This window comes from Oryx dammah, unplaced genomic scaffold (assembly GCF_014754425.2).
Source record: "Oryx dammah isolate SB20612 unplaced genomic scaffold, SCBI_Odam_1.1 HiC_scaffold_29, whole genome shotgun sequence".
In the NCBI taxonomy this organism is placed as follows: Eukaryota; Metazoa; Chordata; class Mammalia; order Artiodactyla; family Bovidae; genus Oryx; species Oryx dammah.
Genome location: NW_024070213.1, coordinates 111,349,646 through 111,363,977, shown reverse-complemented (window position 1 = coordinate 111,363,977; position 14,332 = coordinate 111,349,646). Strand labels below are relative to the sequence as shown.

The 14,332-nt window shown below is 45.1% G+C and overlaps 1 protein-coding gene across 1 annotated transcript; it reads right to left on the bottom strand.

Annotated features, from left to right (window-relative positions):
• Nucleotides 1-434: 434 nt before the first annotated feature.
• PHLDA1 (pleckstrin homology like domain family A member 1) lies at nucleotides 435-14,332 on the bottom strand. Its single transcript, XM_040233867.1, has 2 exons — nucleotides 5,398-14,332; nucleotides 435-4,991 (listed from the first exon to the last, which is right to left on the bottom strand). The coding sequence occupies exon 1, from the start codon at nucleotides 6,609-6,611 to the stop codon at nucleotides 5,424-5,426; it is 1,188 nt and encodes a 395-aa protein (XP_040089801.1). The 5' UTR covers nucleotides 6,612-14,332; the 3' UTR covers nucleotides 435-4,991; nucleotides 5,398-5,423.

Here is a 14,332-nt window from a genome sequence, read left to right as displayed (position 1 = left end):
GCAACTCATATCCATTAGCACTCAAAAGGCAAAAATTATCTCACCAAATAATCCAAGTGAACTTCTATATCCTATGTTCAAAATGCCCAGCCAACCTCAAAAAACGGTCTTTTTCAGGGACTTCCCTGGTGGTCCAGTGGCTAAGCCTCCACATTCCCAATGCAAGGGGCCTGGTGTTCGATCCCTGAGCAGGGAACTAGGTCCCACATGCTGCAACTAAGATCTTGCATGGCACAACTAAAGATCCAGCATGCTGCAACTAAGATCCAGCACAATCAAATAAATCAATAACAATATTTTTTAAGGAGGTATTTTTCTTCCCCAAATCATCATGCCCTTTACAGTGGCCAAGCCCTTTAGAACATTCTTCTTCCCATAAGAACACACAGTGTATGTGACAGGTGAACAAGGCCTTCAAAAAGTCCACAGGTCAATCACCTCTACAGATACTTTATTTGAAATGGAATGCATTTTGAAAATATGAACTATGAATCACAACTCTCCAACATCACTTAAAAAAACATATTTACACAAATTATGACCATTTCATTAAGTTCACAAATGTGATAGCTTATAAAGCATTTGGTTCACGGTGAAGCTTGCATACGCTGACACTTTAACCAGAAGACTGATAGGGGAATGTAACAGACAATTATCTTTCTTCTCAAAATAAATACAATGATGTGGAAGGATAACCTGTTGTTAAAAATCTGCTTCCCCACCACCCACCCAGCTGATCACTGGGAGGCCAGCTTCAAAACAGAAGTTTTTATGTAGCTGTTTCTAATGGTCCGGAGTCCACTTGCCTCCTGCATCAGAGAATAATGCCCTTTCCAAGAAACCCTGTTGGACGCTATCCTTTATTTGGCAGATATCCTGGCAACAAAGTCACATCACTTTGTCATCCAGTCTTAAGTAAGTCCAGATTGGCCGTTCAGCACTGCAGATCAAAATACATCCTTTAAATTGTCAAGAATTTAGAAAAATAAAACCCAACCAATTGAATGCTACAATGAATACATCTTAAGTGGCTTTAGGTAAATAGTGTATTTCTCTTTAAAAAATCATCGATGGAGTCAATATTGAGCTCTATAATTTCCAAATTTAAATTTTATTCTACTGAGGCATTTTGTTGGTAAAGTAAAACCAATTAATTTGACATTTATAAAAGAGGTTCTCAGGCCCATCCTCAACCTATGAAGCTCTATTTCCTACAAGATTGCTCCAGGTTCATTCAGGGCTTAGATCTCTCTTGTAAACCCGCCACTGAACATGGCAGTGTAAACACTTGGCGCCAAATTAAAACCAATTCACTTTCCCAGGGGACAGAAAATAAGTGATGTGTGTGAACTCATACACTCACATAGTGTCAGCTTTAAATGAGAACTTTTTAATAGTGTTTGGCAAAAGAGAGTTAAAACAGGTCTCTCAACTTAAGCCAGACTTCCTAACAGTGTTTAGGTGTTTAAAGGAACTGTACTTTTTTAATACTCTTTTGGCCGCATATCGGGGCATGTGGGACGTTAGTTCCCTGACCAGGGATTGAACCTCCGCCCCTTGCATTGGAAGCGCAGTCTCAACCACAGGGCCAGCAGGGAAGTCCCAAGAGGAATTCTTCTCAGCAACAAGCTGGGCTTCATTTTGCTTTTGTTTTGGAGAAGGAAATGGCAACTCACTCAAATACCCTTGGCTGGAGAATTCCAAGGACAGAGGAGCCTGGTGGGCTACAGTCCACAGCGTCACAGAGTCGGACACAACTAAGCAACTTGCTTTTTACTTTCGCTTCTGTGAAAAAAAAAATGTGAAACCAAATTATGAAGTTGGTTTGATTTCTAACATGATGAGAGAACACCCCTTCCTCCATGAGGGAAATGTTCGTTTTGAAAGGGCCCTTTATATCCATTTTCTCTCTGACCTCAGTACTCCGGGCATACACAGATCTGTGTGGATCTCCACTAAGAAAGTATGTCCAAGGAATTTCGTCATGGTGCATGGCCTGTCCCAGCGTTAGTTGTCCTCAGGGAATGGCACGACAGCAAGTAAAGGAAGCACTGTGTGCGGCCAGAGGAGCTATCTCCTGGGTGCTGGGAAATTAGACATCTTTTCCTTCTTTCCTTCATTTGTTCCAACAAATATTATTGAGCTCACTTTGAACACAAGTTCAAAGACAAAAAGTTGCTTCCAAAAGGAACATTCCTTTTAATTTCCCAACTTCTTACATTTTATGTTTATCTAAGAGGTAGGTGTTCTATTGGACCCATCCTTTCCTTCCGTTTCTTGGGTCGAAAGAAATATATCTTTTTCTTCCTCCATGAAGGTGATTTGCCAGGCCTCAGAAAACCTTTCAGGTGTGTGTGCTCAGTCGTGTCCAACTCTTTGCGACCCCACGGACTGTAGCCCACGAGGCTCCTCTGTCCGTGGATTCTCCAGGCAAGAGTACTGGAGCGGGCTGCCATGCCCTCTTCCAGGGGACCTTCCAGACCCAGTGATTCCCGCTGTCTCCTGGATTGGCAGGCGGGCTCCCTAGCACTGCGCCGCCTGGGAAGACCCTAGGCTATCCAGAATACCCTGGGTGGCCTGTATTGTTTTCTTACAGGTAACACAAAGCTACCGACACATTCAGTAATTTGCACCTGTTATTTTGTGCTGTTGTGTATTCTTAAGTACACTTGTTTTTTTGTTGTTCTGGAATAATTAAGCCGTAATAAGTGTTAGTTACATAATAAAAACCACCCTATTACTCTCCCCTCTAACTTCTGAGTTTTCACAGTTACTAAGAAGGGTTCAGACTAGAGAGTCACCAGGAGAGTCAGCTCAGTCATAGCAGAGCAAGGACTAAGGGCTATGGAAAGGTAAGACAAGGAACCATGATTCTGATGGCCAACTTATGAGCCAGAGCCATTGTGAGAAAGAAAAAATTCTAGCAGCTAGGAGGGAGCCTGAGCATACTTTTGTAAGCTAACAACATGCAAGTGCTTTTAAAAGCCTACCTGAATCTTAAAAGTATTCATAGATTTAAATTTTTTTATAGCACAAGAATTTGAAAACAAATCCTTTCATCTGAGAAAAAAAGCTGAGGTTTAATGGGGTCATATGATCTGCATTTATTAAAATGAGAGTGCAATGGGGTATTATTAAAAAGCACATCAGTAGTTTCAAAGAAATCAAACCAAACTTGCCTTAAGAACTCTTGAGATCTGCTCTCTGAACTGCATCATAATATATTTTTTTGTTTGTTTTCTGCAACTGCAACTTCGCCTTTAAGTGGGAGCCCACGTAAGTTCTGCTTGCCCCTTGGTTGAATTTTCTTTTTCACCACTTCTTTGGATCTCAAATTTTCATCATTTAAATACTGCACTGAGAAGCAATTTGACCTTCAAACTCCTTTTTAGATGGAGGGAGATAAAAGTGCCTCTAGCATGAAATTCTATTTTCATTTCCTGACTATAGAACTTAGCAGTGGCCTAATGCTGACCATTCCAATTTAGAAGCTGGAAAACCAGTGATCAAGACTTTGTGAAAACGAAAATGGAAAACAGAGAGCTGTTAGTAAACCCATGCAAGATAGGCAGTGATTTTCAGCCCTAAGACGATTTGGTAGCATCTATGGCTCTTTTTTAAACTGAAGTAGCATCTGCACTTGTAGATTTTGACCATCCTTTTCATTTCACACAGAAGAGGGTTTGTTCTACCTTTAAAAGCACATCCTCTTCCCCCAACCATACCAACCCCCCGGACTCCTGAAAGTTGCTGCTAAAACAAGACTGGGTTGTTTTCTTACTGCAAATCCAGTGTTTATCCAGTCCTTCCTTTTTCAATTTCTGAGTTTAGTTGACCTAACAACAAAACATATAACCCTTGGATTTCTCACAGAGCGACAAAGAGCAGAATAGTCACGGCTCTGGTCAACATTCTCAGGACGAAAACAAAAAGCTATGATTCTCAGTCCTTTGAAACATTCACAAATTGTATTTTAAACTATGAGATTCTAGAATATGCTTCTAGAACAAAGAAAAAAAAAGGCCAGGAAATGCAGTTCACATCAAGTGTGTCAAGCTCATGAAGAAGGGTAATTTCTACTGTGGATAAGAGCACAAATGTTCTCTCAAACTACTGGAACAATTCTTTTCCCCCACTACGTTTTTTGAAATGAAACATCTAATGCACTCATACTCTGAAATCATAGAAAACTCATTATTAAACCTTCCACACAAAGATAACCTAAGCAAGGCTTTTCCTACAGCAGACCAAGTTCTCCTGTATATTCAGGATACGGTCATCTTGCCATCAACTGGGTTATGTATTAAACATTTTGAATTAGATATCATTACTATTGATTTCCTTTTAGAAAAGCAATTAGATTTTTATAATTACACCATTCTGAACATTTAACTTCTTTAAAAGTTCTACACAAAATACATGTCTAAGGAGAAAAAAAACTAATTAAAAAAAAAAACAGAACGAAAACCCCATATAGTATCACAGAGTTTAATTTCAACCACCTGGTATAACAATGAAGTGTCAGACCTTCTGAAAATGCCCTAGGAATAATGAATAAATTCTTGTGTTCCTCTGTACTGCATTTTTTCTTTCTTCTTTCCCAATACTAAAACTTACTAAGGATAGGTTTTCGAAAATAAAGTATCTTTTCTGGAAAATGGCCTACATTCAGAAATGTCTCAGAACAAGCATTAGAAAAAAAAACTAATAAATAATAAGTCAAATACATTAAAATAAAATTACAGTACATCATCCCTCCTAGAAGGTCCACCAAACTGGAAGATCCTCTCAAAGGTTCATAAATAAAGCCTTCTGGACTCAAAACCTTTCCTGCATTGTGAAGAAGAGGATGCAGAAAATAAGTGGAATCACGAGTTATCAGTCGGGTTCTGTTCCAACTACTTGATTTGGTGCGGGGCGGGGAGACTTGCTCTCGATCCAAGTGAAGACAATAGAAAGGTGCTCATCCTGCTTCCTCAGGTCCCCAAAACCTGGAAAGAAATGACACGGACGGAAGTGAGAAGCTCGGATTCCCACCAGACCCAGTTCTCTTGGCATCTGGCCCGCGGACAAAGGAGCTCAGACAAACACGGGGGTCGCTCCCTCGGGGGCCCACAGTCCAGCGGCGCCGAGAGCGCCAGGAGACGGCCGGGGGCGCGCGTCCTGGACGCGGGCGGGTCGGCGGGTCGGCGGCGCTGCGGGCACCTTCCCGCCCAGCGCGCATTCCTCAGCCTGCCCTCCCCGCCCGGCCTCTGATGCCTGCAGCCTGTGCCCTTCTCCCCACCTCCCAGAAACCTAGGTTCATTGCTCCCTTGCCCACCCAAGAGCCGAACCCGTGAGCAGGCTTCCTGCTCTGACACCCCCAGAACCCGCTCCCCGGACCCGCGCCGACCTTACCGTGTTCGGGCCGGGTGCTGCCCTCTTCAGGCCGAGTTGGAGGTGCTGCGGAGGAGCCGGTGTCCGTGCGCCTGCGAGAGCGGCGGTGGGTGCGGGTGCGGTAGTGGGTGCGCGTGCGGATGCGGGTGCGGGTGCGAGTGCGAATGCGGGTACGGATGAAGCGGCTGCGGCTGCGGCTTCGGCTGAGGCTGGGGTTTGGGCTGGGGCTGCGGTTTGGGTTGGGGCTGCGGCTGGGCTTGGGACTGAGGCTGCGGCTGCGGCTGGGCTTGGCTTTGGGGCTGAAGCGGCTGCGGCTGCGGAGGCTGTTGCTGGACCAAGTGCTGTTGCTTCTGCCGCGTGGACTTGACCGCCAGGATGGCCTGGCGATTCTTGTACTGCACCATCTGCAACGTGATCTCGGCGTTCCAGCCCTGGTCCTGCGGGCACCGAAAGTCGATCTCCTTGCCCTCAGCCATCACCACGGTGAAGTACATGTACTTGCCCTTGCGCTCCACGCAGTCCACGGTCTTCATGTTGGAAAAGTGCAATTCCTTGAGCTTGACCGGCGGCTCGAGGCTGGCCACGGCGGGGCCTCCGGGTTGGGACGGCTCGACCGACCCCTGCCCGGGCTGCTGCTGCTGCTGCTGCTGCTGCTGGTGGTGCTGCAGCTGCTTGGGCGGGATGAGCAGCAGCCCCTCCTCGGTGAGGATGCAGCACTTCTTCTTCCAGAGCTGCAGCAGCCCGTCGCTGCGCTTCTCCAACACGCCCTCCTTCAGCGCCTTGCAGCCGCTGCTCTCCAACATCCTCCCTGCATAGGGGGCGCCGCCGCTTGGCTCGGCCTCTCCGCTTCCAGCCGCCCGGGTCGGGGGCAGCAGCAGCAGCCGCGCGCCGTCCTCGCCCCAACGGCTCCCGCGGCCTCCGGGCCGGAGCGCGCAGAGGAGGCTAACGCGCAGAAAGCAGAGCGGCGGCGGCGGCGGCGGCGGCTCGGGCTCCGGGCAGCAGGGCAGCCGCGTCCTGATGCGCCACAACGTCCCGGAGCTGCGAGCCGCCGGGGCTCTGCTGTCCTCCTGCGAGCGCTCACTGAAGGGCACTGGCCGGGCCCCCTCGCGGCGCTTTTGAATGGGCCATACCCCCCACCCCCGAGTGACACCCAGCGGAAAAGGCGGCTCCTGGCGCCCGCGCCGCGGGGGAAAGCCCAGCTCGGAGAGGCGCTCTGCCGCCGGCGCGCGCCTCATTCACTTGGGGCCTTTCCAAAGCCGGCCGGTCCACGCCCCCCGCGCCCCTCGCCCCGCCTCCCGCCGCCCGCTCTCTTCCGCGCTCCTTCCCCAGGCTGGCGGCCGGGACGCGAGCCTCGGAAACTCGTCTCCTCCGCCCGGGGCCGCGGCCGAGGGCGCCCCGGCTGCCGGGCGAAGAATGCCGACGCGCAGACGGCGCCGAGAGGCCATCCCCAGCGTCGCGCCTCTCCGCCCGGCGGGGCTCTCCGCGAAGAGCCTCGGGTGGGCACGGGACTGCCCAAGTGGACGCAGTTGCCAGACTGCCAGGCACGCCAGGCGGACCCTCTGCGCTCCGGAACTAGCCCTGAGGATCCGCGCTGGGTTCCGAAATCTCGGAGAGCCCGATCCAGGCCTGGGCCAGCGAGGAACTGGGGCTGAGGTTCGCACACCGCGGAGTCCCGCGAACTGTGCCTCCCCCGGACTCCACGTAGACATCTTGGTGCGCAAAGGGCGAGAGGACATGGTGTCTTTACACTCACATTCGCTTACGGCCACTACCCAGCTCTTCTTAGCGCGATTGTTAGAGCAACCGTCTGTCCCTTTTGGAGTGGATAGAAGGGGACCCACTAGAAATGACATTTCGCCTTCCTTTTTTCGAGCCTGGAGCGCAAGCACTCCTTATCTTACGTGACCCAAGCCCTTAGGCTTCCTCTGGACCCATCCGTACAGCCTGCAGTATCTTACAAGAGTAACTGCAAATTGCGGTAACATCCGGTTCTGAGATTCCGCACTTTAACCTCCAAAGGGCAGGTTGGCCTCCGCGGACCCGTCTCTTTGCGAACGCCCAACAGGTCATATCTCTCCTAATCTCATTTATCTGTAACCCCGGGGAAGGTCATTCTGTGCTCGCCCCTAGCTCCCTCCTATTCCATTTAAGCAATTTCTATAGAAACTCTGGGAAACAAAGATTAAAGAGCATAAACCGAAACCAAACCTCTTAAGGAAATGTACTAGAGAATGCCAATTATGTACCCACCCTGGAAAATATGAATTACACAAAAGAAAGAAATGAGGGGTGGACAGGGTAACAGGAAAGGCTGCTACTTGTGCCCAAGGAAGAAAGGAGAGCTGAGTTCATCTGTAGTGTCTGTCATCTGGCTGGAACAAAGAATTCAAGGGGGAAGAAGTGACACATGAGCTTGAAGAGCCCCTCGAGAGTCAAATTCTTTGTGTCACGCTTAAGAAATTCGAGGTTCATCCCAAGGTAATCGAGAACAAAGGATAACTTTTAATCGCGGGAGGGTCCTGAATCTTGATGAAAGGAACAATGTTTCAGCACAGAAAACAATTCCAGCAGTCCTGAGACCCACTGAACTGCACTTAGCATTCTCAGGGACTTCACATTGTTGATAGATGAGCAGTCTCGGTAGGAGAAAGGCGATTAAAATCATGTAAAGATCTCTAGTAAAACAATTCTGTATAACAATGACAAACACTACACCTGGTATGTTTTCCCCCTGCCTTTGCAGGACAAGTGAGCATTCCAAAGAATTTCCACATGACCAGCTGTTCATCTTTTTAACAGAATGCCATTCTTCAGCTCCTTTAGAAAGGATGCTTCCAGTCTTTGAGGCAGGTGTAGTGGGGAAAGACATTTCATATGGAAAAATGATACAATACAAAATTGATTGGCTAAAAGTAAGACATCTCCTGGCAACCCAACTCATTTTCTTAAGAGAAACTGAATGTTTTGGTGTTATCTAACCTGCAGTTTATCAGGATGCATCAAATGCATTTCATCTCAATTACTTAAAAATGTCTAACCAAACAGCGTAATTTTCAAAAGCACTTCTTATATAACTAGAGACTTTAAAAATCAGAATTTTCAGTTGTCTATTTGATAGCTTAGTGAACAGTCCGTAAGTCCAGTTTGCCTTCTCCAACCACCTGTGAGCGTGCTGTTGCGGCTGCAGTCTTTGCAGCCCCACGGACCAGGCTCCTCCGTCTGGGATTCTCCAGGCAAGAATTCTGGAGTGCGTTGCCACTTCCTCCAGGGGATGGAACCTGTCTCTCCTGCACTGGCAGACATGTTCTTTACCACTGTGCCACTTGGGAAGCTCTCCAACCACAGTGCAACTGATTATTGGAAATTTCAGTAATATAATACAGAAATCTTGATTAACTTCACCAGTCACCACCAACTCATACAAATGGCCATATTACCATTTGTAAAGACAATTTATTTCACAGAAAATGAATAACAGGAAATAACCGTCCCCCTTCCTCTCCCCCACAACTTCAAGTGTAGATAATGAAAACCTACAAATGTCACTTAAAAATACTGAAGTTTAGAAAGCTAAGTAATCCATTGCTCTGGTAAACAAGTCTGAAACAGCTAAGTCAAAACGGATATTATAGTCAACTGCATCAAGTTGTCTATCTGCAGCATCTGACAGAACTGGTCACCTTCTCCTCTGGAATACAGTTCTTTACTGGCTTCAAGAACATCATTTAGCTTTCTTTCTCCCTCCCTAGGCACATGGTCTGATTCCTCTAGAGATGCCTCCTCTTCCCAATCTTTTAATGACAGCCCCAAAGTGCAACATGTGGTTCTACTCACTCCCCTGATGATCTCATCCAGTGTTATTCTCAGTTAACATCTGTATGTCCAAGACTCCCCAAATTATATCCAACTAATTGTTACTAAAGAATAAAACAAAAACTATCGCCAACGTTAAAAAATAAAAATGGCAACAACCTGGGCAAGGGAACATATACTGGTGAGTAGTTTATTAGAGGGAAAAGTCTGAGGGGATCATTGGTCACAGAAAGCAGAGTTCTTAGAGCTTTTGCTAAAAAAATAAGATAGTGTGCTGGATAGGATGGAATCGAGAGGCTTATATACAATTGGCTTGATTGTCCATAGGCTGATATATTTACCTTAATTCCTAGACGGAATCAGTTCAGTAAGGGTCTGGAGTCATTTAAAGTTTGTGGTTTTTGAAGAGACTTCACTGGTTAGTATAGCTGTAGTGAAAAACTGCCTTCAGTTTTTACATATTCCAGGCCACTGTTAATGTTAAGTTGAATTTTTTCTTTTTCCTTCTACTACTGGGTGTCTAATAGAGACCTCAAATATGTGCTTATCTCCTCACCCTAACCTATTCTACCTACCTACAATCTCAGTACACGACAATTTTATCTGTACAGCTGCTCAAACCAAAACCCATGGAACGGTGCTGCCCTTAAAACAGAGAAGCCCTGAGCTTTAAAGAACCAATATTACACATCTATCTGGAACTCATATTCACTCTAAACTGCGCTCCAGGTATTCAGGATTCCAAACATCCTGTCGAAATGACCTCGGCAATTTCTATCACCACTGTGTGCACTGGTGTGTAAGGGAAGTGGACAGATTTCGAGCATGCAGGCTAAGGTGTTCACACAAATGTGCTTGAGGCCCCCTGCCATACAATCAGAGGCAGGGATGGGAGAAGGAAGGTGGGACACAGACAGAGGACCAGGTCGCTTGTAAGGAAGGTTCTGGCACAGGACTTTTAAGGATCTGAAATTCAAACCTGGCCTTCCACATACTTATGAAGGTGTATTTGGCAAAACAGTAGCATGGGACATATTTTCAGGGAACATAACTTTTAAGATATTTAATCATTGGTGTCTCCATTGCACTTACCCCAGGATGGAAATGTTTAGAAGCATGCCTGCCTTGCATGAACCCAACTCACTTTCCAGTACTCAAACCACAAGCTGAGTCAAGAAATCCCATCAGTTGTCTTCAAATTACATCTATATTCTTTTCATCTCTCTCTGCTTCATTACCACCCAGATCACCTCTCCCCTGAATTACCGCCATGGCCTCCCTAACTTGCCTCCCTGATCCTACCCTTGCTGTCTTATCATCTATATTATAATCTCTAAGTCATCCCAATCATTTTCTTCATCTTTGCTCGAATGTTATTTCAATGAAGACTTTCATAATCACTCTAAAACTGCAACCACAAATTTCCCTTAATTTTCCTCACAGCATGCATCAGTATTACCTCCTACCTTCATAATTAATAATAATTTATAATGCCTACCGCTTATTTTTGTTCCCATTCCTAGACAATGTAGCTCAAGAGGGCAAAGATCACTGTTCTGATGTGTCCTGATCACCTAATACATTTCTTGACACAGAAGTTCAACACATGTAGAAATTCTAAATTGACACAAAAGCCCGTATCTGTCATAAAAAGAAAATCAATGTCTTTAAATACTTGACAGATTTTCATAATGCATCCTATTTAAAGTTGTCAAACTGTAAGAAAACTTAATGAAAAGAACTTCTAAAACCTGACATACTAATACATGTATTTGGTGTTTGTTAGTTTTTAACAGATTCACTACTATACATGGTAGGCCTCTCTGACTTTTTTCTGTAAATAGTTTATTTTTTGGCTGCATAGTGTGGCATGCAGGATCTTCATTCCCCAAACAGGGATGGAACCTACACCCCCTGCAGTGGAAACAGAGGCTTAACCATTGGACTACCAGAAGTCCCTGGAAAATTTCATGGACAGAGGAGCTGGTGGGCTACAGTCCATGAGGTCAGATCAGAGAGAGTCGAACACAACGGAGTGACTAATGCTGTGGATTTTTTTTAATAACCTACAAATGCTATCTAAAATAAGTCTCACAAGCCTTTTACCGAGCAACATGCAACTTAATATTGAGAGGTATTTATATATCACACTATTACTTGTTTTTCTTTTAAAGTCGCTTAGTCACGTCCGACTCTTTGTGACTCCATGGACTGTAGCCCACCAGGCTCCTCTTCTATGGAATTCCCCACTGGAGTGGGTAGCCGATCCCTTCTCCAGGAGATCTTCCCAACCCAGGGATCAAACCCAGGCCTTCGGCATTGCAGATGGATTCCTTACTATCTGAGCCACCAGGGAAGCCTGTTGCTTGCTAGTAAGAATAATTAAAAAAAAAAAAAAAAAAACAGTAATGGAACAGAATTGGTAGCAGTTTCTTAGTTGGCTGTCAGGTATTTGCTTAGAAGTTCATTAATCAATACTGGCTTAAAGACATGTAACAGAACTTAGTTTTAGTGTATACTTGATTACCAGATTGTAAAGCTTTTAATCTATAGACTTCCTAATTTGAAATATAAACAAACTCATGAAAAATGTTGTTAGTGAAGATGTGGATAGAGTTCAAATCTTTTCAGAAACAGTTAAAAGCAAAAGCCGAGTAAATCATGAAAATACAAGTGAGGTCCTCTTCATCAGTGTATAAAGGCCCACATTCAGACGGCATTTTAGATTTCTTAACCATTCACTTTAAAACACTCTATTCAGTAAAAATACTGCATAAAAATGCCAAGTTGAAAAGCTTAATAGACAACTCTTAAGACTGTATACATAGCTATCTGATTTTCACAGATGTGGCCCTCTACTTCCCTTCCTTTTCGCCGTAAAGTTGATGAACTGTGCCTCCTAGTGACCAATCTGTGTAACAGCTTAGAGCAATTTACAGTCAACAGTAATTCACAAGTCATTGTAACCGGTTCACAGACAGCACTGTCAATCAGCTGTCTCTGTCCTTTCTGCCAATAACCTCAATTTTTAGGTTCTCATTTCTCACTCATGCTCTTGTAATACCACTTGAATCCACACCAACATACTGCATTGCTAATATTTCTGTCCATAGAACAGGAAACATCCAACCTCCTGTTCATCAGAGAGCACCCTAACTCCTCGCTCTAGCATGGAAAGCTATCCGCAAGACTGTAATGCCCTGCTTGCATTTACGTTTCCTTCCGCACAACCTACCGTCACTTGTGTACTCGTTCTGTCTTTGCTCTTCTAAATCCTCAGCAACATTTCATTTTTCCAATGACTATCCCCCCTTAGCTTTCTTTAGGCTGAGTTAATTCCTTCCTAATCACACTGCACCACTTCCAACCTGCTATGTAGTTAATATTTGGGGTTAGTACTTTCCATCACTGTACCTAGGAGCACAGTGTTCTTGGTGGAGACTGCTGATTAAGTGCAAACTGACAGCACTCAAACTGAGACTAAATGTTAGTTCTGGCTGGAAATACACCAACATTCAAAACAGGGTACACAGGCTAAAGACATTTTACTGAACAGTCAGCAACTGAGTCCAAGAGAATCTGGTATTCATTAAAGACACTTACTAGGGTAATAATACCTTTTAAGTGATAAATGGAAATATGAAGGTGAACGAAACTCAGCAGACGTTCAGCTCTGTACTGACTACATTTGAGTACGCAAAATTATGATGATACTCTGAATTCCAGCAGAGTGGACGTAGAGAAGCACCAGGTATGCCAGCAGCAGACAGTGGAAGCACAGTAACTTTTTAAACTTTGAGCATTGCGCTGGCAGGTTAGCCTCTGCCTTCCAGTAAGACCCTTAAACACCTAATGTTCTAAGTCCAATTCTACCCAAACTGGGTAAATGCTTCTCTTGTTTACAACTCAAATAGTTCATGGATAGCCAGTCTGCAAACCTCTCTGAAGGGGCTAAATTACACGGGGAACTCTTTTTCCAACATAGCACACAGTCTGAGAACAGACGTTTGATCATTACTGGTACCTGCCAAAAAATGAGTAAATCAGTAAATGAGCAAAGGGTTTTTTAGGTGGTAAAGGAAGAAATGTACAAACAGTGAGTATAGGTAACTCCAAAAATTTAAGGATAAAGGGGAAAGATGGTATGTTAAAGTTGCTTGGGTGATGTGATAAAATACAAGGTTACTTTAGAAGAGGAACTTGGGTTTTAAAGACCAAGGATAGGAAGGTGGAGGATGGCTCAAAGATGACAGGGCAACTGACAGAAAACCAAGAGCAAAAGAGAGAACTCTATGCATGGCCAGGCTCAGAAAGATTAAAAAAACACTTTTTTTTTTAAACCAAAAGATAGAATTTTTTATGGCAAGCTTACACACTGCCACTAAACCTAACAGGAAAAGCAAACCCTCCTCTTTGAGGCAACAGCAGCAAAGTCGCCATGCAACTCATGCCTACGATTTAAGTCAGGATTTAACAATCCTTTAACAGGTCAGACAACTGGAGCACTTAGTAGTTCTTGTTTCTAATGAGATTCTATTTACCTTTTTGCTTAAGTCGTCGTCACTGTCTCAATCTCTCTTATCCAAGCAGGGTTTCTGGGAAAAACACTGCTAGGATAGTTAAAAGCCTTGGATAATGGATAAGACTCCAGTCAGAAGTCATCCTCAGGCTGTACGCCTAAGTTACCTTTCTGGGACGGCTTTACTTACTTCCAAAATGCAGCTGGTTTGTTTCCTGTCTTCCAGGGTATCCTCAATCCTTTTCTAAACCTGAAGCTCTTCAGCATACACACCTGACGTGGCTGTGATCCCAGCCTTCGTTCTCAACAAATTTCACTTTGGCTTTAGATACCCAGGGTCTACAGCATTAACAAGATCCCTGCCCCACTCTGCGCCCCGACGCTGGAAGCACTGATCGAGCTATCCCTTAGGACGGCATGTGAATTTCGCCTGCTTTAGCGCTCCCTGCTGTCCAAAACCTGCACATCATGGGTCAGTGGCAGCAGCGACTTCAGGACAAGAAGGCAACTGTAAACATGGAAGCCATGTGTCAAACACAGCAAAGCAGAGGAGGAAACTCACACAGGGGAGAACACAGGCAAAGGCCAAAACAGCTGGCATCAGACTCCAACACACATCAACTG

What these genes read in the sequence shown, in the direction of transcription:
- PHLDA1 (XM_040233867.1), bottom strand. Translation starts at nt 6,611, where the DNA reads ATGAGGCGCGCGCCGGCGGCAGAGCGCCTCTCCGAGCTGGGCTTTCCC.